This window comes from Mercenaria mercenaria, chromosome 14 (assembly GCF_021730395.1).
Source record: "Mercenaria mercenaria strain notata chromosome 14, MADL_Memer_1, whole genome shotgun sequence".
Taxonomy (NCBI): Eukaryota; Metazoa; Mollusca; class Bivalvia; order Venerida; family Veneridae; genus Mercenaria; species Mercenaria mercenaria.
Window position 1 is genome coordinate 30399685 of NC_069374.1, and position 26143 is coordinate 30425827.

The 26143-nt window shown below is 34.7% G+C and overlaps 1 protein-coding gene and 2 non-coding genes across 3 annotated transcripts; 1 reads left to right on the forward strand and 2 right to left on the reverse strand.

Moving 5' to 3' along the window:
• Positions 1 to 1925: 1925 nt before the first annotated feature.
• On the forward strand, positions 1926 to 25402 carry LOC123527151 (uncharacterized). The gene is made up of 6 exons (XM_053523154.1): positions 1926 to 2367; positions 7572 to 7780; positions 8781 to 8841; positions 21592 to 22214; positions 23079 to 23288; positions 23631 to 25402. Exons 1-6 carry the CDS (start codon positions 2310 to 2312, stop codon positions 23946 to 23948), a joined length of 1479 nt encoding a protein of 492 aa, XP_053379129.1. The 5' UTR covers positions 1926 to 2309; the 3' UTR covers positions 23949 to 25402.
• On the reverse strand, positions 6978 to 7049 carry Trnag-ucc (transfer RNA glycine (anticodon UCC)). The gene has a single exon. It is a non-coding gene; the product is annotated as a tRNA-Gly (tRNA).
• Positions 20130 to 20201, reverse strand: Trnag-ucc (transfer RNA glycine (anticodon UCC)). The gene has a single exon. It is a non-coding gene; the product is annotated as a tRNA-Gly (tRNA).
• Positions 25403 to 26143: the final 741 nt, after the last annotated feature.

Below are 26143 nucleotides of genomic sequence, written 5' to 3' on the forward strand. Positions count from 1 at the left end.
AAACATGCAAAGTATGAAAAAATTAATTGTAGAACAAATTGGCCTGAAACGTATCCAACATCCTTAAGGAGATGGTGATATCTCTACACGTAAATAATATTTTACTGGTCTTATCTTTTTTATACTGTAAATATGTAACCTAGTTAAACAGATATTTGTTTTCTTAAATATGTGACAAAAATATGAATTATTTTTTATTTAATATCAAGTTTCTAAAATGTTGTTTAAAGACATGCTCCTGGCCCAGATTCAGAAATATTTGATTGGGATCACTAGTTTCGAACGAAAGCGTCACCAGCGATGCGCATAGCGCCGAAAGGGAATAGGTACGGGAGGGGGCCTCCGCTCATGTTATGGGGGTCAGGGGACAGTTAGCATTTAACATTTTGTATTTTATATTCAGCACTAAGTATTTGGAATGAGCATAAAGTATTTTGCAGCTATCATGGCGCACCGGCCTTCCATAAATATTATTGTTCCACAGTATTACACACAACATTAAGAGCACCCAAGTCATTTGAAATAATACGTTTCTTGATTATGTCTCTCAGCGACTCTTGGAAATATAGTTGAGTGTGTTTATGTCTTAGACGTGACTGTGAAGGTGACTAAAAGTGTGGTCCAATAATGTATTTGTATTGCGGTTTAGGTTATATAGGGTCATTACGCAGAATTTGGTAAAATCATTGTTTTTTTTTTTGTCTGTTGCTATCATTCATTAGTATCTATTGTCTGGCTGGTAACGGTATGATATACATCTGTTGTCTTTCTTTCAAATTTATGTTGTTTTGTATCTTTATGACTGTAGTCCAGAAAAACAAACTTTAAAGTAATGTATTACAGGGTCGGTTGGGTTACCTAAACAACGCTAATTTTTGTTTGGCCTAACGGCGTTTATCAGTGCTTGTTATTAAACTACAATAGCATGCTTACTCATTACGTACTCTTGATAAACAATCTCGTTCTGGAGGTTTTTGTCCTTAGATACCTTGGAAGGTGGAGTATAATGTTGTCCTATATTAACTTACAGACATTTACGATTATTTTCCTTTTACTGCCTTGTGAAAAAATGTACATAATTGTTATCGCTTTGAGACTACCGGTGTATAGCTGCTTGACAATTGTGCAATCACTACTTTCTACTTAAAGATGCGCCACAGAATGACTGTATTTCCACAATGGTAAAAAAAAAAAATGGAGAGAAAAAAAATATTTACTTACAAATTGACAGTGCTATATACAAGTCTACGACAACGTGTTTAATGTCTGAACATTTTATTAAATTGATGTAGTAGTATGCACTTTGTTTCTACAGCATAAGATGGTTATCTATCTGTGCTTTTAAAACTATACCGAAAAAAAAGAGATTGGCTGCATAATTTTGCAGATAAAGAGGTGAAAACATTAAATAGTCTTCCTGTCACCCTCTAGATGGCCTATAGCTGAACTATAGCAGTAGTATCAGAATGATTTTATGAGGTTCAAGTGGAAGGAAAAAAGTAGGTCACTAGGTTGTGGTGGGTCTTTAATGAGTATAATGCTACGACTATATTTAAAACTGCCGCGTACTTTACCATTACATATCAACGGAAACCATTTATGGTTTAATGATTTTCTCATTATTAGGTAATTTAAGGTTTATGATTTGTGTCGAACGTATTTCTTAATAAAAATTATTTCAAATATGGATCAGATTTTTTATGCTTAGCGTTTGACAGGTGCAGTTTTTGGTACCTATTTATTATATCATAAAAACAGACAGTGGACCAAATTGAACCTCTGGATTTCAACATGAACAGAGAAAAAATACTGATAATACATATTTGGATTATTCTACTTGGGAATTAAACTATTCAGCACACAGTTATCAGCTGGACATATAGATGTTTATATAGCTAGATAACAGAGGCATAGTTATCTGTAAGATCCAGTGAAATATACAATGTCATGATTTAATAAATTATCTATGTTGAAATTGCGGATGAGAGAAGCTTCCGAATTTAACTAATTAGGAAAACCATCGGGATGTAACTTTTAAAAAAATAACAACTGACTATATATGATTTTTTTTTTTCAAAAATAAATTTCGCAATTCGTGATTTACGTGGCTTATAAATGGATAATCTGTGTTGCAAGTGGATTCCTGTACTGGAATAATTTCCACATACTCAACTGCAAAAGTATTTCGCAATCCCTAAAGCAATTTCATATCTGTGTCAAGATTAAGCAAAAAAATTGACGGAAAGTTTACAAGTTGCTAGACCTGATTCAAAGACTTGGATTTGTGACATTTTATTTGCCGGACAACCATGACATTTCGGGCAGTGATATTGCATCTAGTGATTTTAGGATTATGTTTTTTAGCAGGTAATTGGAGTTTTCATCGATTTCTCCGATATTTTCAATTTTACAAATATAATAAATACATGAGTAAATATTGTTGATATCAGCATAACTTTTAAGTTCAAAAATTGTATTATGGGTAAAACAAAACGCTCAATATTGGGAGGCATAATAATTTTAGGGTATAAGTGTATGACTTCACAGTAGGTCGGAGGTCGCGGGTTTTAATATTCTTTCACCGTGCGAATGATGTTCAGACGTCCAGAAAGCACGGTAGCAAACATCGTATTTGAATTTTTTCAGTAACTATTGGATTTGAGTCAGTGATCAAATTGTATGATACAAGAATAGCCTAAGCGTTAGGGTGCTTAAAATTGCAAAGCTTGTGGAACTTAAAGTGCCTTCTAAATCTTGCATTTGCAACCAAAACCTTATTCATATCACTAATACGGTAGCCAGTGGCAACTTAATAACATAATGCATATAGTCGGCAGTCGATATTTTTTTTATTGTCGTTTCGGTCATATTACTGTGCCAGCTTATCAATAATGTTTTACTGAATTTCTGTGTAAGATAAACATTCAATTTGACAATCAGCTCTGTTTGAAAACATGACTAGTCGTTCGGCAAACTAGACATTGAGCTCTAGCTAGAGCGAGTGTTAAGTGTTAAGAAAAGGCCACGCAAGACAGATATTCTGTCTCAGACGTTATGACCTATTATCCGAGGAAACACAAAGGGCAGACAGTAGACATCGTCCTTCCCATCTCTTGCGTTATCCAGTGAGTTCCTTGTAAAAAAAACAAAGACAAAGTAGCCTTTAATAGAAAAGTTTTCCCGGTTAAAATGTCAGAATGGTTTGACAATGAATGTTATGAGAAGAAGATGGAATATATTGACGCTTTGCGTGCTTTTAATGTTGTGAAAACGCCCGTAAACAGACAGTTGTTACATTCGAAAAAGTGTGCATATAAAACATTTATAAAAAGGAAGAAAATGATATTTAAAAAACGAAAAATGACCGAAATAGAGAATTTAAGAACAAAGAAACCGCAAGAGTTTTGGAAGTATTTTTCGAAGAAAAATAGTGGAAAGGGAGAAAATATTGATATTGGAGACTTTTTCAAACACTTTAAAGCACTGTCCGAAGAAATAAGTATTTCAAATAATGGGAATGCAGACGAGCTTTATGATAGGGATTTAGATCCCAAAGATGCTATCTATGAACAGTTACATGCTAGAATTAGCCCTGCGGAAATAGAGAAAGCAATTAAGTCACTGAAAAGGGGAAAAGCAGGCTCCATTGATAATCTCATAAATGAATATTTCATAGAAGCAGGAGACATATTACTCGGACATACAACGGACTTATTTAATAACATTTTCGAGAGCGGCAAATTTCCAAACAAATGGATAGAAGGCTTTACAGTACCCTTGTATAAAAAAGGCGATGAGCGGGAACCTAGTAACTATCGTGGAATTACGTTGATTAGTTGTATAGCAAAACTGTTTACATCAGTGATGAATAATCGACTCAGTGATTGGTGCAAGCTCTGTTCTCAACTATTCGTGTGAAGTGTGGGGAATGATAAAGTCTAAAGAGCTAGAACGAATACACTTTAAGTTTTGTAAGAGAATTTTAAATGTGAAGTTAAGCGCTAGTATTTATGGAGAGCTAGGTAGATATCCTTTGTATATCAATAGATATGTTCGTGCTGTAAAGTATTGGTTCAAAATTGTTATTACCGATAATTGCATATTGAAGGCATTATATAATTGTTCGCTTGTTGATTGTAACAACGGTAAAGCTAACTGGACAAGTAATATTAAACATTTATTGTGCTCGAATGGTTTCGGATACGTTTGGGATAATCCATTTGTAGTGGATAAGAATTTTAGTACCACTATTTTTAAGCAAAGACTAATTGATTGCTTTATACAAGACTGGTTAGAAAATATTAATGAAAATAGAACATATTGTCATTATATAAATATATTAAAACAGACTTTGGTTATGCAGGATATTTAAACCAGTTATCAAAAGGCAAAAGAGCTGCATTGACCAAATTGCGTGTGTCTTCACATAGCCCAAGGGTAGAAACGGGTCGTTATTGCCGTAATAGACTCAACAGGGAAGATAGACTGTGCTTAATTTGTGATGCTGAAAATAGAGACATCGAGGACGAGCATCATTTTGTGTTGAATTGCCCAAAATATAATCACATGAGAAGAGGACTCATTCCAAAACATTACTGGAGAAGACCCAGTATGTACAAATTTATGGAACTGTTGAATACTGAAAATGAAAAAAATATGGCATCTTATATATTAAAAGCAAATGAAATAAGAAGTAACTGTATAAATAATGTGATATAATCATACAGATACGTTCATGGTGTTATTTTGTCACTCTCCGAATTTATTTATTTATTTGTTTGTTGTGATATATGTAATCATGCAATTGTTATCTGATCTTGACGTATGTTAGTATTAGTTGTGGTTGGAAAAGGAACACCAGTTCAATTCCTAGAAAAAATAAACGTATGTATGTTCTGTTCTTGTAAAGCTTGAACGAAGGGTTGTATATTATCCTAATACCTTAGTTGTTTCCTGGGGCAAAATAAGAGATGATTCTTTTGTAATTCTTACGATTTTTTTCGTCATTAAATAATTAAGCTCTAATTTTCTTATAAGGTTCAGTGAAGAATTTTGCATAACACAAAACATGTTATAGTTAATTTTCTAATTTCTTTCACAGATAATCCTGAGCATATTAAGTTCACCTATCATACCGTACTCGTAGTGAATCTATGATCATCATGAGATGTCAGTCATCAGACCCCGTACTTATTGTTATGAGCATCTTCTCCTTAACCTTAGTGTCAGTTTTGTCCAGACATAACGGGAACATTTCTTGTAGATGCTCTTTTCGATAATGAAAATATTGGGTCATCCATGCAGAGTTCTGGTTGCGATAGCAAACGAAATTAAGAATTCTTCTTCTTACTAACTCCTTTTCAACATTATTTCACAAACATTTTACCTTCAACAAAATTTTCTGATCGCAAGTAACTTGTATAGAATGGTCGAATCTTTCCGATTTTCTACGGCTGTTGTGCATTTTTTTTTTATTGGATGGCCGTCAGATCATTCGCTATGTTAAACATGGCCGTGAAGGGCAAAGCAAGTTTCCGTATAGTCTATGACTATAACGGAACTTTTGAAAATCGCTTTTTTTCAAGACTGATTAATATATATCATTCCACGGAAATGTTTTTGGTGAGCCTCTGTCAGATTCATTCAGATCATTTGGTACATTACAGAATGTGACTGCCAGGGAGCAGAGCAGGGTTTCTTCATACAGCAAGAGCGTAAAATTTTGAGGCTTTCTTTGTCATAAGCAGAACGGCATAAATCTTCTACTCTGTATCTGCTGTCCAGTTTTCAAAGTTATTTGGCAGAATATGTCTCTTCCAATTTTTTTTACTTGTTTGGGCTATGAAAACTGTGGAGTTGTGGCGATTTTCATGAGTATATATTTTGATACAAGTACGTAAGTTCAAAAGAATTCGGACGGCATTTTATTATTTAATATATAATTGTAAGAAATAAAGGTATGAAAAAAGGTACTAAAGCTTGTCATACAGTTTTCTACTAGGCACCATACAAGATAAGAAATTAAGAGAACATATATGCGATAGGGGAAAATGATTCAGCCATACTAAGATTTGCATTAGATTTCATGCATCATGTACTTCAGATTCCCTGATGTCTATCTATTGTTTAAAACATGTTAGTACAGTAAACAACCATTATAAGTTGTGAGTTCGGCAGATCATACTGGAAACATTTAACAGATCGCACCCATTCTTTCACCAGAATATTGCTTACTGTATTGGATGATATCTGCTCTTCTCAATCAATTACTTAAAATTGAATACTTTGGCATGAATGAATTCATCACGTTTTACTATATCTACAGAGACAGCAAAATTTTCAATGGAATTCGTAACCTTTTTTTTTTAATGTCAAATTTCTTCATTGCAATGGAATTTGTCTATTTATATGGTAGATGGGTCTAACCAAAATCAGCAACATTTTGTGATCATGGCAATTAAAGTGTATAAACCATGTTTTGAAATAAATATTTTGAGTTCCATATGCATTGAACAACACTTAAAAACTATATATACCTATGTATAGATATCATATTTGTGAGCTACGGAACGATTAACTTAAAAGGTAAAAAGTTTGCATTTATTCGGATGACAGCTTGGTAAATGTGGTAATCAGTTTAGCAAAATATGAAGTCAATCGACAAAAACAGCTCAACATTAAAACGTTAGCCAAGAACCGTTATTATCATTTGAACCACTAAATGTTTTGAGAAAGTCCCTAAGATATACCCGATGTCAGATTCGGATTCGGCATCGGATTAATTTGCAAATGTCTACTATTCGGAAGATAATGTCGTTCATGATCGAAAAAAAAAATGTCGGAAATTCACAAAAGAAAGCACATTCAGAAAAATGTGAATTAACTGAGCTAAATAAGTGCACATTCGGAGTTAAGTCTATACGTTCAGCTGACAAACTCATTGAATCTATTCAGATGTGGGGCAAAAAATAATCTTTTGCGTCGGCCGGGAATCGAACCCGGATCGACTGCTTGGAAGGCAACCATGCTAACCTTTACACCACCGACGCTTGTGATTTAACCGTGCCTTTTATTAACATGTCTCAACTGATTCTCTCGATTTCTTGAGGGGCGGCTAAGTATAGAATTATACAGCAAACATATGTTTATGACCCTGTGTGTTGTTATTAAAACTGAAGAAAAGAAACCCTCAACATAATTACGTTAAAAATATTCCTGTGGTAGGGGCTAGAAGCAGGTTAAATACCTTCCATATGTGGTCAAAATAGTGAAATATTCAAATTCTATCAATACGTGGTCACCTTCTGTGACTTAATTCCCCTTTAACTTTAGAAGTACTCACATGCAAAATTCTTTTCGTGCCAACAATCTCACTGTCTCACTGTCAGTAATGTTATATTCTTGTATAGACTGAACGTCTACCCGAAAGTGGGGAGAAACAGTTTTAAGTCACTGTTTATCAAGACAGATATAGATCTGCCCTTACAGGTCATTTTAAATGATAAGTGTCCTTAAAATGTACTGGATTACACGATAAAACAATCACAAAGCACTTTGAATTATATTTACAGACTCGAGGGGCAAAGAAGACCCGTATAACTATCACATAGAAGCTGAACACGAGGCGCTTATCGGGCACATCAGTCATGACGCAGAGAAAGGGTCAAGGGTGATTGCTGAAGTCGAGGAGGTCAAAGGTCATGGCCATGAAGCAGAAAACACCGAAAGTTTATATTTAAAAGTGTTGATACAATCAGTAAAAACAATTCAGCCACTTAAGGTTTGTTTCTTTATATTTTATTGTTTTAAGATGAAGCATGTACGCACTAATCCGCGTGTTAAAGATCCACAACTTCAGGCTTCTTCATAAAGGGACATAACATCAAACTTTTCTTTAAGGGACACAACTTTAGCTTTTTTCTGAAAGGGACACAACCTAATGTTGTTTTTTTTTTAAGGGACAAACCTGTCAGTTTTTTGTTTGTTTGTTTTTTGTTTTCTTTTTTTTTCTTTCAGTATTTTTGAGAAAAATGATCTGATATTTTTTGTGAAGTACATCTTTGATAAAAGACATTGTGTCTGAAATCATTCGTCCTCCACCTCTGATAATTCATGTGGGGAAGTTGGCAGTTGCTTGCGGAGGACAGGTTTGTACTGGTACAGAATCCAGGAACACTGGTTAGGTTAACTGCCCGCCGTTACATGACTGAAATACTGTTGAAAAACGGCGTAAAACCCAAAACAAACAAACAAACATCTTGAAGTATTGCCCCTTTAAGATATTTGGCCGGCTAATGCAATATTAGCCAATTACACTCTAGTTAGTGGGGGAAAAAAGATAATAAGCTCGTAGCAAAGGATAATGAACACAGAAATGGGTCGTCAAATTGGGGCGTATTTCAATTTCGACACGGAATACTCTGACCGTAACTTGTGTCAAATGAGTAGAGTAGGATGAAAAAGTAGGACAACATGCGGACTGTTCGAAAAAAAAAAGCTGATGCTGAACTATCACCCTCTAAATTAAATATTCTGTGGACCCTCTCTCATCGAAGCTCGGAACTAAATTCTATAGTTATAATTATTCTTTAATTTTGCACCAACGATAGCAGTTTTAGAACGTCATTCGTAAGACTAGTGCTGTTTGGTAGAATTTCCATTATTTCAGTGTTAGGATTTTGTGACCTTTTCATTTGGGAGGGTGCGCTTTCTTTGCTGACTTCTGCACTTTTTATTGCAATTGTAGAGAGACTGTGTAAAAGTGTTTATTTCCATTACAGCACACGTCAAGCAATTTCGACATCTCGATGGTGACAAGTCCTGATAGAAAGATAACTCACGGTAAGAGCAATTAAGTGTTCGTTACATTCGCCTCCCTTGAACTATGCTCCTGATCATTTTTGCAATTTTGATATGTTACCGTCCCTGTATATCGCGTCTGTCCGAGGTAGAAAGGAAAATTATATAGTTAAAAGAGTAAAAATTATTGCCAAGATAATTGCAACCTTAGAAATATCTAAAAGTTGTTGTCATTATAGTAAACATGTGTATCAAGTTATCTAAAAATCCACTACGGCGGTAAAACTTCAGGTCAGGAAGGACAGATAGAAGAATGTCCGGAACACAAAACAGTATGTCTGTATGTGTGATAGGGATTAAATTGTATATCATGTTGGGTTTTATTGTTAATTAAAACTGTGAAAAGATCCTTTGGAAGCAACCAAACAACATAAAAGCAGACTCGGTTTGATAATTTGCAACATCCTCACGCCCCCTAGATCCGGGTTAAGGGGAATTTTATTAAATTAATATAGCAACAATAAATGTACTCTATCATCCCAAAGGACCAGAAAATATAACAACATCGAGTCGAAGTCGAAGTACGGGGGACATTTTACAGTCGCCATACAGCTTAACAAAAGACCTATATTATATATACAGATAAAAAGGAATTCGTCAAAGACTTGTTTATTCGCGAAATCTTTTTTATAATATAGACAGATCGTGGAAAATCTAAAGAGCTTAAGAGACCCTTATATAAAATGCTATATATGTCTACCCATAGCCTTGTAAATATCATTAGAGAGGAGCGGCGTTGTCGACAGCTCAACCCGGGAAGTTGAGGGTTCGAGCCATACTGGGTCACGACCACATCTTATCAAATGACACCAGTAATAATTTTTTTCAAGGAAGTATACTCGATAGTGGTTCCAATAAACTTGAAGCTTTCATCACAATCGAACGGAAACAAATTAGTGTACATTAAAATAAACACTACTAAATCAAGGAAACGGGTCTTTACCGCAAATTTTAAGTGACTAATTGTACAAATTGGCAGGCATACATGTATAAATTGAACAGATATACATCATTACACGTAAGTTAAGTCACTGTGTCCCACCGCAGTGTGGTTATAATCAAATATTTATCATGACAGTATGAAAATGAAATGAAAAGGTCAGTCACTTGTTTATTATTATGCCTCGTAAATAAAGATGATGAGAAAAGACGTGCTGATTTTTACGTCAATTAGCCCTTACCCTGCTAAATTTCTATAATGAACTTGTCCGTCTTTCAGTTTGGACAGTGCCATTAACTGTTAAAAGGGATATGTACCTAAAAAGACACTGACTTTAAACAGTCATACACTGAAGTAGTTAACTATGATTTTAACGTTCACGGAAAAGAAATAAGGGTATTGTCAACATGATTTTAAAATCCCCGCGGACAGAATACCCCATGCTCTATTGACCAGCATAGACAAAATACACCTTTTCATTTGTTCCTATCATATCCAAAATTTCATTTCATTCTGTTTAGAATAGATGATTATCATGTTCAGAATGGTAATGTTTGCATTTCTCTTCATGTTCGTTTAATTGTAAAGTTTTTATTCAAAAAAATTAAAGGGGAATTTTGTCAATGGTTAAATATAAGTAACGGGAATGGGTGTCCGAGGAGGGGGTGGGGACTGTGTCCTATATTCATTTTTAAATTATATAAGCAAAACTATGTTATTATATGGATATTACACTGCTGAGTTAAACGTCAGAAGAGGGGGCAGTAAAATCGGAAATGACCCGAGTGAAATGTTATGTTTCGCCTCAGGCGTTTCTAATTTATACATGCAACATGTCATGACTTAGCAATGAAGTAAATCATGTTCGGTTTTATATAATAACATATATTTCAAGATAAAAACTGCGATTAAAATTCGAAAATGATCTACAAGAAACAAAAGAGCGCTAAAAACCGCTAGATAAAATTTTTAAAGTAAAAATTCTCCCCGTAGTTATTATATTTTCTGATCCTTTGGGGTCATGGAGTGCATTCATTTTTACCATGACAGAATTGCTCTTAAGCCGGTGCTATGGGGCATGAGGGTTTCTGCACATTTCCTTACCTCTCATTAAAAGACTCCTTTCAAAACTATCTATATTTTATTGATATCGCTGTAGGGTTTTTCTCTGTCTTAAGTCAAAATCTGCTTGGGATAAAATAAGGTGGCATTCTTCACGCCACTCGCTGAAAAAAGGGTAAAACGAAAAAGAAAAACACTCTGCCATACTGTTTTGCCCTATTTGTACTTCAGATGTAGTGTCTGAACAGATTTATTTACTCGAAATACAAGACTTGGTATGTCTATAGAATTATTATGTTACTATCAAGTTTATTCAATTTTGTGAAAGCTATGTATGCATAACAGCTGTTGCGATATAGCAGTTTTCTTTCTGCAATTTCAATGTTATCGTTAATATATTTTCAGACAATACTAACGCAGCCTCTAACACGTTCAATCACGTGCCAACGCATACAGCCCGAATGACACGAAGTCGCGTGCAGTCTAGCCACATCCCCGGAGTCCATTCCTTACCGACACAGAAATTCACGAGCAAAACTAGAGTGGTAACTACCAATGAAAAACCAACATCGTCTGCTGGCAGAGGCGTTCCAATAACGACAAATACACAAACTAATGGGCAAACACAAGATACTAGCTCACACAGGGTCCATCTCACTACTGCCAATTCCAACACGTCACCGAATGCGAACAATTTTAGAAATATTATACCGCACGGACATAATATTCATATCACACATCTAGTTCATGACCCTGTACATCCTGTAGTTAACAAGAGGAGCGTAGACACACAAGAAAAAGTTCATACTCCACCCAGGAATCGGATGCTAGGTCCCCGAAGCAAGCGCCATTTCGCTGTTCCTCCGGAACATTTTCAGCCGCGTGCTGCACATATACAACCCACTACTACAAAACCTCCTACATTTGTTGTCAAGGAAACAAATGCTTTTCTTGTTGATCCTGTAGACCATTATATTAGAGTGAACGATACCAAACATATTGGAGAGCATACTTTCATAGAATTCTACGTAAGTATATACATGTAATTAGGCAAACTACGGTGGCACAGATGGGACATGGGAAGTGTGTATATGCGTTAGTATTTAAGTGCGCACGCGATAGCCCTTGCGTGCATACATGGTTGTCTTAGAAATGCAAAGACTAGCGCGCACACGCTAAAGAAAATACATCTTCCATGTCCCTTCTGGGCCACCCTAGTAATGATTAAATATTTTGCAATATATTTATATTTAGATTACATAACCATTCTACTATATCTAATTATATTAACCAACTAGTACAAATTCTTTAAATTGAATCGACAGACCTCGCCGGATAAACTTTCTTCACATCAGTACAAACCATGTAATGTGAAATCATTAATATTCGTGGGGGATTAATTTTCGTGGTTAAGCCAATCCACGAAATTTAATCCCAACGAACAAGTAAAATTCCCATTCATTTTATGTTCAAAAGTTGAAATCCACGAAATATTATCCCCACGAAATTGCTGTTTTCACCAAAACCACGAAATTTCATGCCCACGAAATTAAATGATTTTACAGTATTTTCTATTCATGTTCATTGTTGGTGCAAATAAACAAGAAAAGAGATACGGACAGTAATCACGTAATAAAGAATGTGCTTGTTCATAGTTCAAAAGTGCAAAACAAGTTTGATGTTCTTTGACAGATGCGTTTGAACTGTTGTCAACAAATGGAGTGCGGTTTGATTGCACGCAGGTCGAGTCAGACTTATTTGAAAATGACCTATCAAGTGAATTTCTAAAGTTCATCAATGTTGCTTGAAACGGTTTAACATGAAAATAAAGTAACTTTTTATTAAGGTTAACCTTTAGCCTCCTGGCGGCAAGTGATTCTGTCTTTGCGACCAGTGCAGATCAAGATCAGCCTGCACATCCGTGCAGGCTGATCATGGTCTGCACTGTTCGCTATCCAGTCAGTAATTTTCAGCGTACACCCCTTTGAATAATAAGTGGTATTGCCCAAATTGAATGATGGACCAGTCCAGCAGAGTAAAAGTAAATTAGAGATCATAAGACATGTATTATCTTAAACTCGGGTTTTACTTTAGGTGGTTCTTGAAGACGAGGATGGTGTTGCAGTATCGAACCCACTACCCTTCATCGTGCATGTTGACCAGCCAGAAGAGTCGAGCTCCTATCCGGCAGTGCCCGCCGTGGTTCCAAGTTCAGAAAGTAGGTTAAACTATACAAAAACATTCGTAAAGTGTGGATCTTTCATTACCGTTTGATGGTCGCATAGAGCTGGTTATGATTATTATAAGCTTTTATCAGCAGTGCAGCTCATATCTATAAATTCGAGTGGTTTAATCTCAATTGGGCTTAAATACAGACAAAACCGATGATTGACAGAACACGGAGTACTTAACAAAAAACCGCAGAGTGGTTGCACTTTTCACAGTGGTCAAGCAACGGCGGAATGCGTGAAAATGAAATCAATAGAGTTAATCAGGGCTAATGTGGCTAAATTAACTTAAAGTCTCTAAACTAGCACGATTTATTTGACGGCTAACCTATGTTCGGTTCAAAAAGCAATAAAATATCAATATAGAAACAACCTGCTTGAGTTAATTTCCTAGTTAAGGAAGAAAACTTATTTATGAGTAATATGAGAGGGAGGGGAGCCAGCTTAAAGAATATTTATTATTTATGTTTTAAACGTTCAAAAACTTCAAAGACTTCAAAACTCAGTTATATATATTCAACTTGTCATAGAGCCTGAAATGGCATCCAGCAGCGGGTCTTACATTTATAATTAGACGTATGCAAATTTCATGCTTTCCGAATATGAGATTCAACGTTGCTGCATCCAGGCGCGTAATTTCCCAATCGTTACATCATAAAACAGTTCCTGTACTGAATATGGCGGTTTCAAGTTACAGAACGTTGATATCTGACTTAAGAGTTTCACTGTTAATAATGGCTGCCGTTGAAAATGTTGGAAGCATATGTATTACCCCTGTCCGGGTGTTTGTGCGTGCGTGCCTGCCTGCTTGCTTGCGTGCTTGGGTGTTAGAAAATCGTTTCCAGCCTAGAACGTTTGTCCGATTTCAAAGTAACACAGCTGCACAACTGACCACCATAACAAGACCATGTGTCGCATGCTAGACTTAATTTACCCTAACTTAAAGGCTAAGGTCACAATTAGAGGTCAAAGATCTTAGGTCATTTTTCCTTGTCCAGTATATAACTACTGTATGCATACTATTAGTTACACTGCTGGTTAGTGACAGGATACGGGACAAACCGCTCTCGCCTGATACGGATTTTCGAGACAGCGTATATCCCATATCCTGTCACCAACTAGCTGTGTAACGATTTTATCTTGCCGACTACCCTTTACTTACATGTTATAATCTAATGTTTTGTAAATTAACAAACCGGCAGCCATTATTTTAATCAAAATTCATATCTGAAATGTACTAGCAGGATATGAAATATATCCAGTCTCCACGTGACGTCTATTGACCAATAGAAATGCAAGAAACTTGTAGGAGGCAAGATAAATAGACATTAAAACAACATTTACCATAATTAGGCGATGTGTTGCATGCAAGACTCAAACCCCTGGCTTAAAGGTTAATGTCACATTCAGAGGTCAAAGGTTTATTGTCATTTTTTCCGATCTGTAATTTTTTATTCATGAATATATATTCAAACAAGTAGGCACAAGCATTCATCATACTAACTAGTTAACGTGTTAAATGTGAAAATTAGAACCCTGGCCACATTATAGTGTAGGTATTTCAGTGACTTTTTAAGATAAAGACTTTTCATTTCAAAAATGATGCAGATGTGTTCATTAACATTATATCTTTCATAATAATACAGAATTTTACCATATAAATTGTTTTACAAAACACTACAGCACTTTCAACTTTTGTCTCCCTTATTTTGTAAGTCACTATTTTTCATAAAAAAATGGTGTAACTAATTAATTTCAGCGACAAATATTTTAATTCTTGTATTTTTCCTCTAATTATGTGTTTAGATATTGAGCATGATATGGTTTATCATTCCAAGAGTTAGCAGTTTCTCAGAAATTTTCATATAGATGAAGAAGGAATTATTGGAAGTGGCCATATTTTTCTAATTTTTAACTTATTTTTGGATAAAAAGGATTTCTGCAAAGTTGTATCACCAAATTCAGAATGTTATTAAGATTAATAAACAAAGTGTTTTGGATGAATTTATTGATTCCTGACTAAGCTAAAGACACTTTCCACTTTAAAAAGCTTTGTTTACAATAGGGGTCAAGGTCATTGAAATACCTATATAATGTCATTTTCTTGTTCCGTCTTTAACTTTTCTATGCACGGGTAAATATATTTATTACTTGTCACAAATATTGACCTGACCACACAGACCCCTACCTGCAAGGTGAATATCACAACCAAGGGCCAAATATTTTACTTCCTTTCTTTTTATGGTCTGTCATGGCTGGACATTTGAATGGCTTGGTACAACATTTACCATAATTAGACGAGGTGCCATGTGTAAGATTCAAAACCGCCTAACTGAAATGTCACGTGTAGCGTCAAATATTTAATTCATCTTTCGTGTCCAGCCTACAACTTCCTCATATAGTTTGAACATTAAAAAGTTTGACTGTTGTCGATTCTTATCAACACGAATAACACTTCGTGATATAATCATTTACATCAGCAATTGTTGATGCTAAGCATGTCTTTTGTATACTTCTTTTTATCACTTGTAACAAATATTTTAATATAAATTTATGAATGACAACTTTTTATGATATAGATTCATGAAGAATTGTTTAATTTAAGACATTTTAATGTTCTATTTATGGTGCATGTAATAACTGTATGCCTATTGTACAAAGATAGATAGATAATTTCAGCTATCAAAAACATGATAATATAATACAATATAATACAAAATTTAAATGTAACAAATTATATGCATGTATAACCATAACACTTCCATTACAGCACAATTTTCAGAGCATTTATATACATATTTATATAAACATTGGACGATGGCAAGAATTCATAATATATTAGGTTTTACTTGATATATAGGACAACACTATTGACCGAAATACAATACTTTTTAAACCATTTTTTAAATATTATTGACATCATTATAACATTGTATCACCTAAAACATCAAGTATTGGAAAAGTCCATTTTAATACACCTTGCTGAAACGAAATGAAACAAGAAATATCTTTAAAAATGATGGTCGGCGAATTGTAATAAGGAAAGAAGTTTATGAATTTTTCATCTAAAATTCATCTTTCATCTAACATTTTTCAAGTTGCAAAACTAAACACCGCACTTTAACAATTTAAATGGTTCTCTTTTAATTTTTCGCAAAGGTTTCGTAGGGCTGCAATTTTGTTTCGTTTATCCTTAGACGAATAATTACAGCAGTAGTTTGATGAAGATTCATGAAGCGGTTCATGAGAAGAGGTCATTAAACGTGTTTATATTTTTAGCTAAATTGGTCCCTATCCCCATTTGTAAGAAAATAGCAGGAGACCTTACGATATTGTTACACATCGAGTTTGATAAAAATCCATTACATTTTAGTGGTTAATGCGAAGAAAGGCATATCGACTTTTAGCTATAGTGGTCCCTAATAGGGCCCAAGTTCCTATATAAATAAATTTGGAAGAGGACCTAATAATGATGCTCCAGACCAAGTATGACAAAGATCCACCAAGCTGTTCATGAGATGCTGTATAAAGGCATTTCTAGTTTTAGCTCTAGCAGCCCCTAAAAGGGGTTAAATGTCCCAGCTGAACAAAGTTGGCTGCGGGCCTAATAAAGATGCTACAAAACAAGTTTGATTAGAATACATGAGAAAAAATCAATTAAATGATTTTTATTTATTATTTTTATTTATTTCTAAAATAGGCCAACTGATCCCGCTTTAACAAATGCATATTCGCTATTCATGAATCTTTGGACAATGACGTCACACCTATAAAAAGTGAAGGTCAAGCAAAACATACAATTGTAATTATTTCAATATTTCTGTTTCATAAGCAAAGTTTGACCGTAGTCATATCACATAGATAAATTGTATGCAGCGTACCTTCATTTCAGTGTAATGAGATTCAGTCATTATATAGCATATATATAATAAAACAGATTTCAACTGAGTTCAATATTTGCATACCATACTAAAGAAAAATACTCATATATAATAAATCAGTTAAATAATTTATAACAAATATATCAAAGCAAACAAGTACTCATTTTAATATGCAATCTGAATAAGTCACAAAAGCAAGAAACCTTTTCATATACAGACGACAATTGTAACAAGGAAAATCTTGTAAAAAGCACTTCTCTACATAAAAGACTCTTATCACACTCTTATTCATGTGATACGCAGACCGTATTCAGCTCTTTCTTAAATTTGATATATGTTGGTATTTGAACAGGTTTTTATCATATTTATTAAACTTACTTATCATTTTGAGATATATCAATATTCTTGCTAAATATACTGAGCCAAAGTTGGCTTTAAAACTGTGAACAGCGTCGTTTAGGATAAACGCTTTGTCTACATTTCACTCAGCATAGCACAATCAACAGAGTGAAAGAAATTGACACTCTCGTCCAATCAGGCAGAGTGTTGCATAAATCTTCCATTTTGATAAATTATCTATAATGCGTTATCAAGTAGTTTGATTTGAAACTGAAGTCACGTGGCATAGGTAACGAAAACGAATTTAGACGGCGTCGCCGAAAAAATATGAGAGGACAACAATGTATTTTCCACAGACTAATGCAGCAATTAAAACGAAGGGAAGTTTATAGTCTTTAATTGTTATCAGCTGTACATATCTCTTAAACTTCATATGGGAACAAATCTTATGAATGATATCCATACATTCAATCTGGACGTTTCTGCGATACAATTTTCAGTTTTAACTAATCTTTTCGTTAAAAATATTATAGCACTAACGAGGCTTATGGAAGCACTGAGGGGACATGATCAGATTTCGTTTTTGAATCTAGTGACCAAGATATAATTTGAAAACTTCGCGCATGTTCCCCTTTCCGTATATATCATTATATTTTTTAATGAATTTTTTGTGCTTCTACTTTGGGTCAATTTACAGAGGATCGCTTAATTTAGTTTTCATTCAAGATTTCTACGGCTATTTCATTTTCATTACGAGATGACTAACTTAACGTAAACTTAATACTTTAAGTGGTCTAGTGGTTTAGGTGTTGGCATTTCGGGATTGAGACCATGAACTACAGGTTGGGACGACGGTTGTGTACAAATGACGTCAGTTTTTTCTCTCGCGTAGCATCGTAAAGCCGTCTTCACTATCAAACAAAAATTACAAATGTAAACTAAAATAAATTTATAAATTTTAAAAAACAATAAAATATCAACCTCATTCTCTTGCTTGGCAAAAATCAAATATTTATAAATACAGATGTATTAATTACTACATAATGAATGAATGAGGAAATGGCTAACTGTGGTTATGACTAAAATCGTTACATTAATTTGTCTATCCCCTTTTTTCAGCCCCTGGGTATTTCAATACACACTCACTGACGGGCATCTGTACTGTCAACCGGAAACATTTATGACAGTTTAAACATTTAATTTAACGGGAGTTTAATAATTTTCTCATTATTGGGTAATTTAAGGTTTATGATTTATGTCAAACGTATTTCTTAATAAAAATATTTCAAATATGGATCAGATTTTTTATGCTTAGCGTTTGACAAGTGCAGTTTTTTTTTGTACCTAGTTATTATATCATAAAAAAGACTGACGACGTGTTTTGTTTATACCAAATTGAACCTCTGGATTTCAACATGAATAAAGAAAAAAATTGCTGATAATACATATTTGGATTATTCTACTTGGGAATTAAACTATTCAGCACACAGTTATCAGCTGGACATATAGATGTTTATATAGCTAGATAACAGAGGCATATTTATCTGTAAGATCCAGTGAAATATACATGATTTAATAAATTATCTATGTTGAAATTGCGGATGAGAGAAGCTTCCGAATTTAACTAATTAGGAAAACCATCGGGATGTAATTTTTTTAAAAAAAAAAACGGTGACGGAAAGTTTACAAGTTGCTAGACCTGATTCAAAGACTTGGAATTGTGACATTTTATTTGCCGGACAACCATGACATTTCGGGCAGTGATATTGCATCTAGTGATTTTAGGATTATGTTCTCTTGCAGGTAATTGGAGTTTTCATTGATTTCTGAGATATTTTCAATTTTATGAATATAATAGATACATGAGTAAATATTGTTGATATCAGCGTAACTTTTAAGTCCAAAAATTGTATTATGGGTCAAAAACAAAACGCTCAATATTGGGAGGCATAGTAGTTTTGGGTATAAGTGTATGACTTCCCCATAGGTCGGAGGCCGCGGGTTTTAATATTCTTTCACCGTGCGAATGATGTTCAGACGTCCAGATAGCACGGTAGCAAACATCGTATTTGAATTTTTTTCAGTAACTATTGGATCTTGAACAGTGATCAAATTGTATGATACAAGAATAGCCTAAGCGTTGGGGTGCTTAAAAGTGCAAAGCTTGTGGAACTTAAAGTGCCTTCTAAATTTTGCATTTGCGGCCAAAACCTTATTCGTATTACTAATACGGTAACCGGTGGCAACTTAATACCATAAGGCATATAGTCGGCAGTCGATATTTTTTTTATTGTCGTTTCGGTCATATTACTGTGCCAGCTTAACAATAATGTTTTACTGAATTTCTGTGTAAGATAAACATTCAATTTGACATTCAGCTCTGTTTGAAAACATGTCTAGTCGTTCGGCAAACTAGACATTAAGCTCTAGCTAGAGCAAATGTCGAGTTAGCATATTATTTTGATCAGCATGAAATAAAGTAGAATGTCGAGCACATTCGAACAAGATCGAAGACATTCGAAAAAATGAACACATCCGAAACACTGTTGAGCACGTGTCGAGCACATTCCAAAACAAATGTCGAACACATTTGGGAAATATTGAATTCCGAGAAAAATGTAGAACGAGGTGTCGCGAATATTCGGAAGATATTGAATGTCGTTTATGATCGGAAAAAAAATGTCGGAAATTAAAAAAAGAAAGCACATTCAGAAAAAATATGAATTAACTGATCTTAGTAAGTGCACATTCGTAGTAAAGTCTATACGTTCAGCTGAAAACTCATTGAATCTATTCAGATGTGGGGCAAAAATAATCTTTTGCGTCGGCCGGGAATCGAACCCGGATCGACTGCTTGGAAGGCAACCATGCTAACCTTTACACCACCGACGCTTGTGCGTTAATCGAGACTTTTATTAACATGTCTCAACTATATATATATATATATATATATATATATATACACATATACAGCAAACAGATGTTTATGACCCGGTGTGTTGTTATTAAAATGGAAGAAAAGAAACCCTCAACATAATTACGTTAAAAATATTTCGGTGGTAGGGGCTAGAAGCAGGTTTAATACCTTCCATATGTGGTCAAAATAGTGAAATATTCAAATTCTATCAATACGTGGTCACCTTCTGTGACTTCCCCTTTAACTTTAGAAGTACCCACATGCAAAATTCTTTTCGTGCCTTTTCGTGCCAACAGTCTCACTGTCTCACTATGATGTCTCACTGTCAATAACGTTATTTATTTTATGCTAACTTATAAAATACTGTATTCTATTAGTTAAATATTTTCATATTTCATCACTCACACCGTGAAAATATGAAATCTATATTTCACACTGTGAGAGATATAGCTCCACCCTCTCATTACAGTGTGTATGAATTTTAAATTATTTGCTTAAAACAGGATGAAAATTGTAGTCGCACTTTGTTCTTTATAGTTTATTTCTCGATTCGAATTGTTTTACTTAAAGAGAATTTCATAACGTTATGCAGCAAAAAAAAAAAAAAATAAATAAAATGGAACTTTATGTTGTATGCGTCTTTATAACGTCACAGCACGTCTGACGTCACGTCTGTTTCCCGCGCTGACATTAAAAATAGTTGCAAAATGCAAATCTCAACGTAATTGAGCATAAAATAAAAAGAAAATTTGTTTGTTTTCGTGAATATGGAATATATCTCACCTCGAAGTGAGAAAATATCACAGTGAGATATATTTCATATTCACTCAAAACAAACAAAATATCCTCTATATTCTTGTATAGACTGAACGTCTACCCGAAAGTGGAGAGAAACAGTTTTAAGTCACTGTTTATCAGGACAGATATAGATCTGCTCTTACAGGTCATTTTAAATGATAAGTGTCCTTAAAATGTACTGGATTACTCGATAAAACAATCACAATGCACTTTTGAATTATATTTACAGACTCGAGGGGCAAAGAAGACCCGTATAACTATCACATAGAAGCTGAACACGGGGCGCTTATCGGGCACATCAGCCATGACGCAGAGAAAGGGTCAAGGGTGATTGCTGCAGAAAATAAACTTACTCTCCCATACTGTTTTGTCCTATTTGTATTTTAGTTTTAGTGTCTGAACATTCATTTGCTCATACAAGACTTAGTATGTCTACAGGACTATTATGTATGAACTGTCATAGGTTTAGTCAATTCTGTGAAAGCTATGTATGCATAACAGCTTTTACGGCATAGCAGTTTTCTTTCTGCAATTTTAATGTAACAGTTACGGTTAATATATTTTCAGACAATACTAACGCAGCCTCTAACACGTTCAATCACGTGCCGACGCATACAGCCCGAATGACAGGAAATCACGTGCAGTCTAGCCACATCCCCGGAGTCCATTCCTTACCGACACAGAAATTCACGAGCGAAACTAGAGTGGTAACTACCAATGAAAAACCAACATCGTCTGCTGGCAGAGGCGTTCCAGTAACGACAAATACACAAACTAATGGGCAAACACAAGATACTAAATCACACAATGTCCATCTTACTACTGTCAATTCCAACGCGTCACCGAATGCGAACAGTTTTAGAAATATTATACCGCATGGACATAATATTCACATCACACATCTAGTCCATGACCCTATACATCCTGTAGTTAACAAAAGGAGCGTAGACACACAAGAAAAAGTTCATACCCCACCCAGGAAGCAGATGCTACGTCCGCGAAACAAGCGCCATTTTGCTGTTCCACCGGAACATTTTCAGCCGCGTGCTGCAAATATACGACCCACTACTACAAAACCCCCCACATTTGTTGTCAAGGAAACAAATGCCTTTCTTGTTGATCCTGTAGACTACTATATTAGAGTGAACGATACCGCACATATTGGAGAGCATACTTTAATACAATTCTACGTAAGTATATACATGCTACTAGGCAAACTACGGTGGCACAGATGGGACACGGGAAACGTGCGTATGCATTAGTCTTTGAGTGCGCACGCGATAGCCCTTTGCGTGCATACGTGGTTGCCTTAGAAATGTAAAGACTAGTGCATCCACGTGAATGAAAATATATCTTCCATGTCTCTTCTGTGCCACCATAATAATAAGTTTTTAGTTTGTAATAATATATTTATATTAAGATTATATATTAACCATTCTAGTACCTAACATACTAACCAACTAGTACAAATTCTTTAAATTGAAGCGACAGACCTCGCCGATTAAATTGTCTCAACATCAGTACATGTATTCTCTATTTATGTCATTGTTGGTGCAACAAAACAAGAAAAGAGATAAGGACAGTAACCACGTAATAAAGTATGTGCTTGTTCATAGTTCAAAAGTGCAAAACATGTTTGATGTCCTTTGACAGATGCGTTTGAACTGTTATCAACAAATGGAGTGCGGTTTGATTGTACGCAAGTCGTGTAAGACTTATTTGAAAATGAACTATCCAGTGAATTTCTAAAGTTCACCAACGTTGCTTGAAACGGTTTAACATGAAAATAAAGTAACTTTTTATTAAGGTTAACCTTTGGCCTCCTTGCGGCAAGTGATTCTGCATTTGCGACCAGTGCAGATCAAGATCAGCCTGCACGGATGGTCTGCACTGTTCACTATTCAGTCAGTAAGTTTTCAGCGTACACTTCTTTAAATAATAAGTGGTATTGCCCAAATTGAATGATGGACCAGTCCATTTTAGAAATTTAGCAGAGTAAAGGTAAATTAGAGATCATAAGACATGTATTATTTTAAACTCGGTTTTTACTTTAGGTGGTTCTTGAAGACGATGATGGTGTTGCAGTATCGAACCCCTTACCCTTCATCGTGCATGTTGACCAGCCAGAAGAGTCTAGCTCCTATCCAGCAGTGCCCGCCGTGTTTGCCGGTGTACTCGTTCTTTGTGTAATTTTCCTGGCCGTGCTGATACCACTAGTTACCCGTGCAAAGAGACGTTACAAACAGGGAAAGCCAATGTTCAAGGTATGTGTATCACTAGACGTATTGCATAACTAAAAAATCAGAATATTTCGCATGAAATTGAATTCTCGCTGCATCGACAAGACCAGTCTGTAAAATATTAATCTACAATAAGTTTCACTTTTATGGAGGTTTCTGTTGCTGCGGTTTTTTGCGTTTGCAGTAATACCAATAGTCAAACTGCATCGTGACATAGCCTTTTGAGGGAATACAGTAATAATTCTGGTTATCTGTCTGTAACGCTGGACACTCTGGAAATGGCGTTCTTGTCAAACTGATGAATCCAAAAGTGTTATCTTTTTTGTTACAATAACATTAACATGTCATTTGATTGTTTAATTACAGCTTGGTTCGCATCCATCTCGGGCCGACCTTGAGAAAGCTGAACTTGACAACCAGTCAAACATGACTAGAAACGCTTCGGAACCAAACTGGTACGGGAATAATATATATTATAACTACGAAGATGAAGTTGCCAAAGAACGTTCAGATTTTACGAGAGGACTGCGGCAATATTCAACAAAATCTGAGCCCCCAACTCTTCAGCTACATAAAAAGAAGAAAGAAGCTTTAACTGATAGTTCCAGTAGCTCTGGCATTGATTCAGCTAGCCAGGGAGCCAACGGGTATGACGGGGAAGATTCTTACAGCCAAAGATTGTGAGGATAAAATACATTTATAGTTTGTGCAAACAAATGTGCCATTACAGTTCGAACAAACGAGCCTGTCATTATATTACAAATATTTTTTCTTTGCCTAAAATAACATATATGACCATTTTAAGAAATGGTTAGTTGATATCCTTTATCAAGTTTCAAGAAATGTTCGTTTGAAAAAACAAATGTCTGTAGAATGTATTCGGCTGGCTGATAGTATATTGACAGCTACTCTTGTGTAGTGCATAAATTGTGTTTTTACAAAAAAAGCTGTGTAAAAACAACTGTGTAAAAAGTACTGAAAAATGTACCTTCTTGTATTTGACTTAGTACATAAGTTGTCAATAGTTGATTTTATGTACATCTGCGTGTGACTGTTAGACAGTCATAAGAATTTCGTTCCGCCCATTATTAACATCTTGTTATACTAACTGTACATGAGTGCTTTTGAAGCTTATGGTCAGAAGTCTCCTTCGATTCATATTCAGTTCGTTGTTTCCCGATATATATTCACTACTGTTTGTTGTGTCATAGTTTACATTTTATAACAAAGCTCGATATCCTATCACTTTTTCTTCTGTTTTAACGATAGGATTAATTGCTCATATATTTGAAAGTCTGTTTATGAGCTAGGCATGTCATCATATTGGCAATATTGTTTTCTTGATAAATATGTACGTAGCAGTATTGGTATAAACATAAAGAGAAGGGCTGTAATATTCTCGTAAATTATGACCGAGTCTTCAATGCCTTTAAGATTGTTTTATGAAATACGTAAAAGCAAATCAGGCCATAAATACATGAAAGATCCGATGCTTAAAGAGTGATTTCAGATTGTTTCCATGATAGCATCTTTTGTCATAGTTGTTCAGTATCAAGTTGCATGAAAGAAACAGACAATGGCTATCATAATAACAACTTCTTTGAAATTAACGTGAGTTCGAAAATAAAAATTACAAAATTTAATGTTTAAATGAATAAAAATGATCGTAACAATGATATGACTTCTAAAGAGAAGCTGTTTCAACCTTAACAAATTGGAACAGAGTACTGCGGTGTTGGGTATATGGTGCAAACGGCGTTCCATACTTGGAATTTGTTGCCTATGATATTGTCATATATAGGAGTGATATTATCATAGCTTATTAAGTTTTGTTATGTGATAGAAACATTATGTTCCGCTTAACACTTTTTAGTTTGTATACGGAAATCACATTCGTCAGTTATTGACTTGACTCGAGTTATTTAATGTCTCCTTTTTGTCTCTACATATAAATAAACAGAATGTTTTGTAACTTACATCATATGAATGATGATGACAAACATGTGTTATTTTAATGGTTCTCATAAAAATGAAATACTTGTGATTTGAATGTTAATTGTTATGTAAATATCCATAAATTATTTATAATTATTTATCCACTTGATCAAGAAATCCTGTGATTAAAGAATGACTATAATTAATAAGTGTTTTTGTTTTCTTTGTTTTTCATTATACACTGACAAAAGCGGTGTGCACACGCCGTGCTTACGTGCGGCCGAGCCCAGTAACCTTCATTTGTCTTAGATAATGACGAAAAAAAAGAAGAGAAATCTGTTAACAATGTATACTATTTTTTTATCCTGTGGTGATCATGCCTTTGAACATGTACAATGAATGGTAACGTATTGGCCTCCGTCCGTCTGTCTGCGCATTACCGTGTTATGCTATCTCTCAACATTAATGGCATTGTACTATTCAAATAAATCAATTCTTTTAATAATACTTGTCTGAACAGCTTGTTATGACAGTGTATGAAAGGAAAATTAAGAGACTTGAGGTAATAGTATAACTAATAGTCTTTCAGGTAGTCAAGTTTTGACCCCTTTTGATTGAGGAGCCTATCAAACATAGAAAGCATTTTCTATGCTTCTAAGAAAATACTGTTAATTTAAAAAAATAATTTGTAAGTAAAAAAAGCTAATTTAAATGATCAATCTAACTTCAGTTGCGTAGAGTGATATGTATTGCACAATCTACCAAGTGCAAAAAGATGACAAAAATAAAAATAGACTGACTAATGCACATGTATGTGTATTTGATGACAAATAATTGAAAGGGATTCATCAATCTATTTACTTTCGATAATGAATTCGTATAAACTTAAAGACATTGACACAGCCCACAAAATCTGTACGAGTTCAGTGAACAACAATTCGTAA

Bases quoted from the DNA above. Each gene is read 5' to 3' on its own strand.
- LOC123527151 (XM_053523154.1), top strand. From the start codon at position 2,310: ATGACATTTCGGGCAGTGATATTGCATCTAGTGATTTTAGGATTATGT. The intron at 2,368-7,571 runs GTAATTGGAGTT...TTATATTTACAG, and splicing joins AGGATTATGTTTTTTAGCAG to ACTCGAGGGGCAAAGAAGAC. The intron at 23,289-23,630 runs GTATGTGTATCA...GTTTAATTACAG, and splicing joins AGGGAAAGCCAATGTTCAAG to CTTGGTTCGCATCCATCTCG.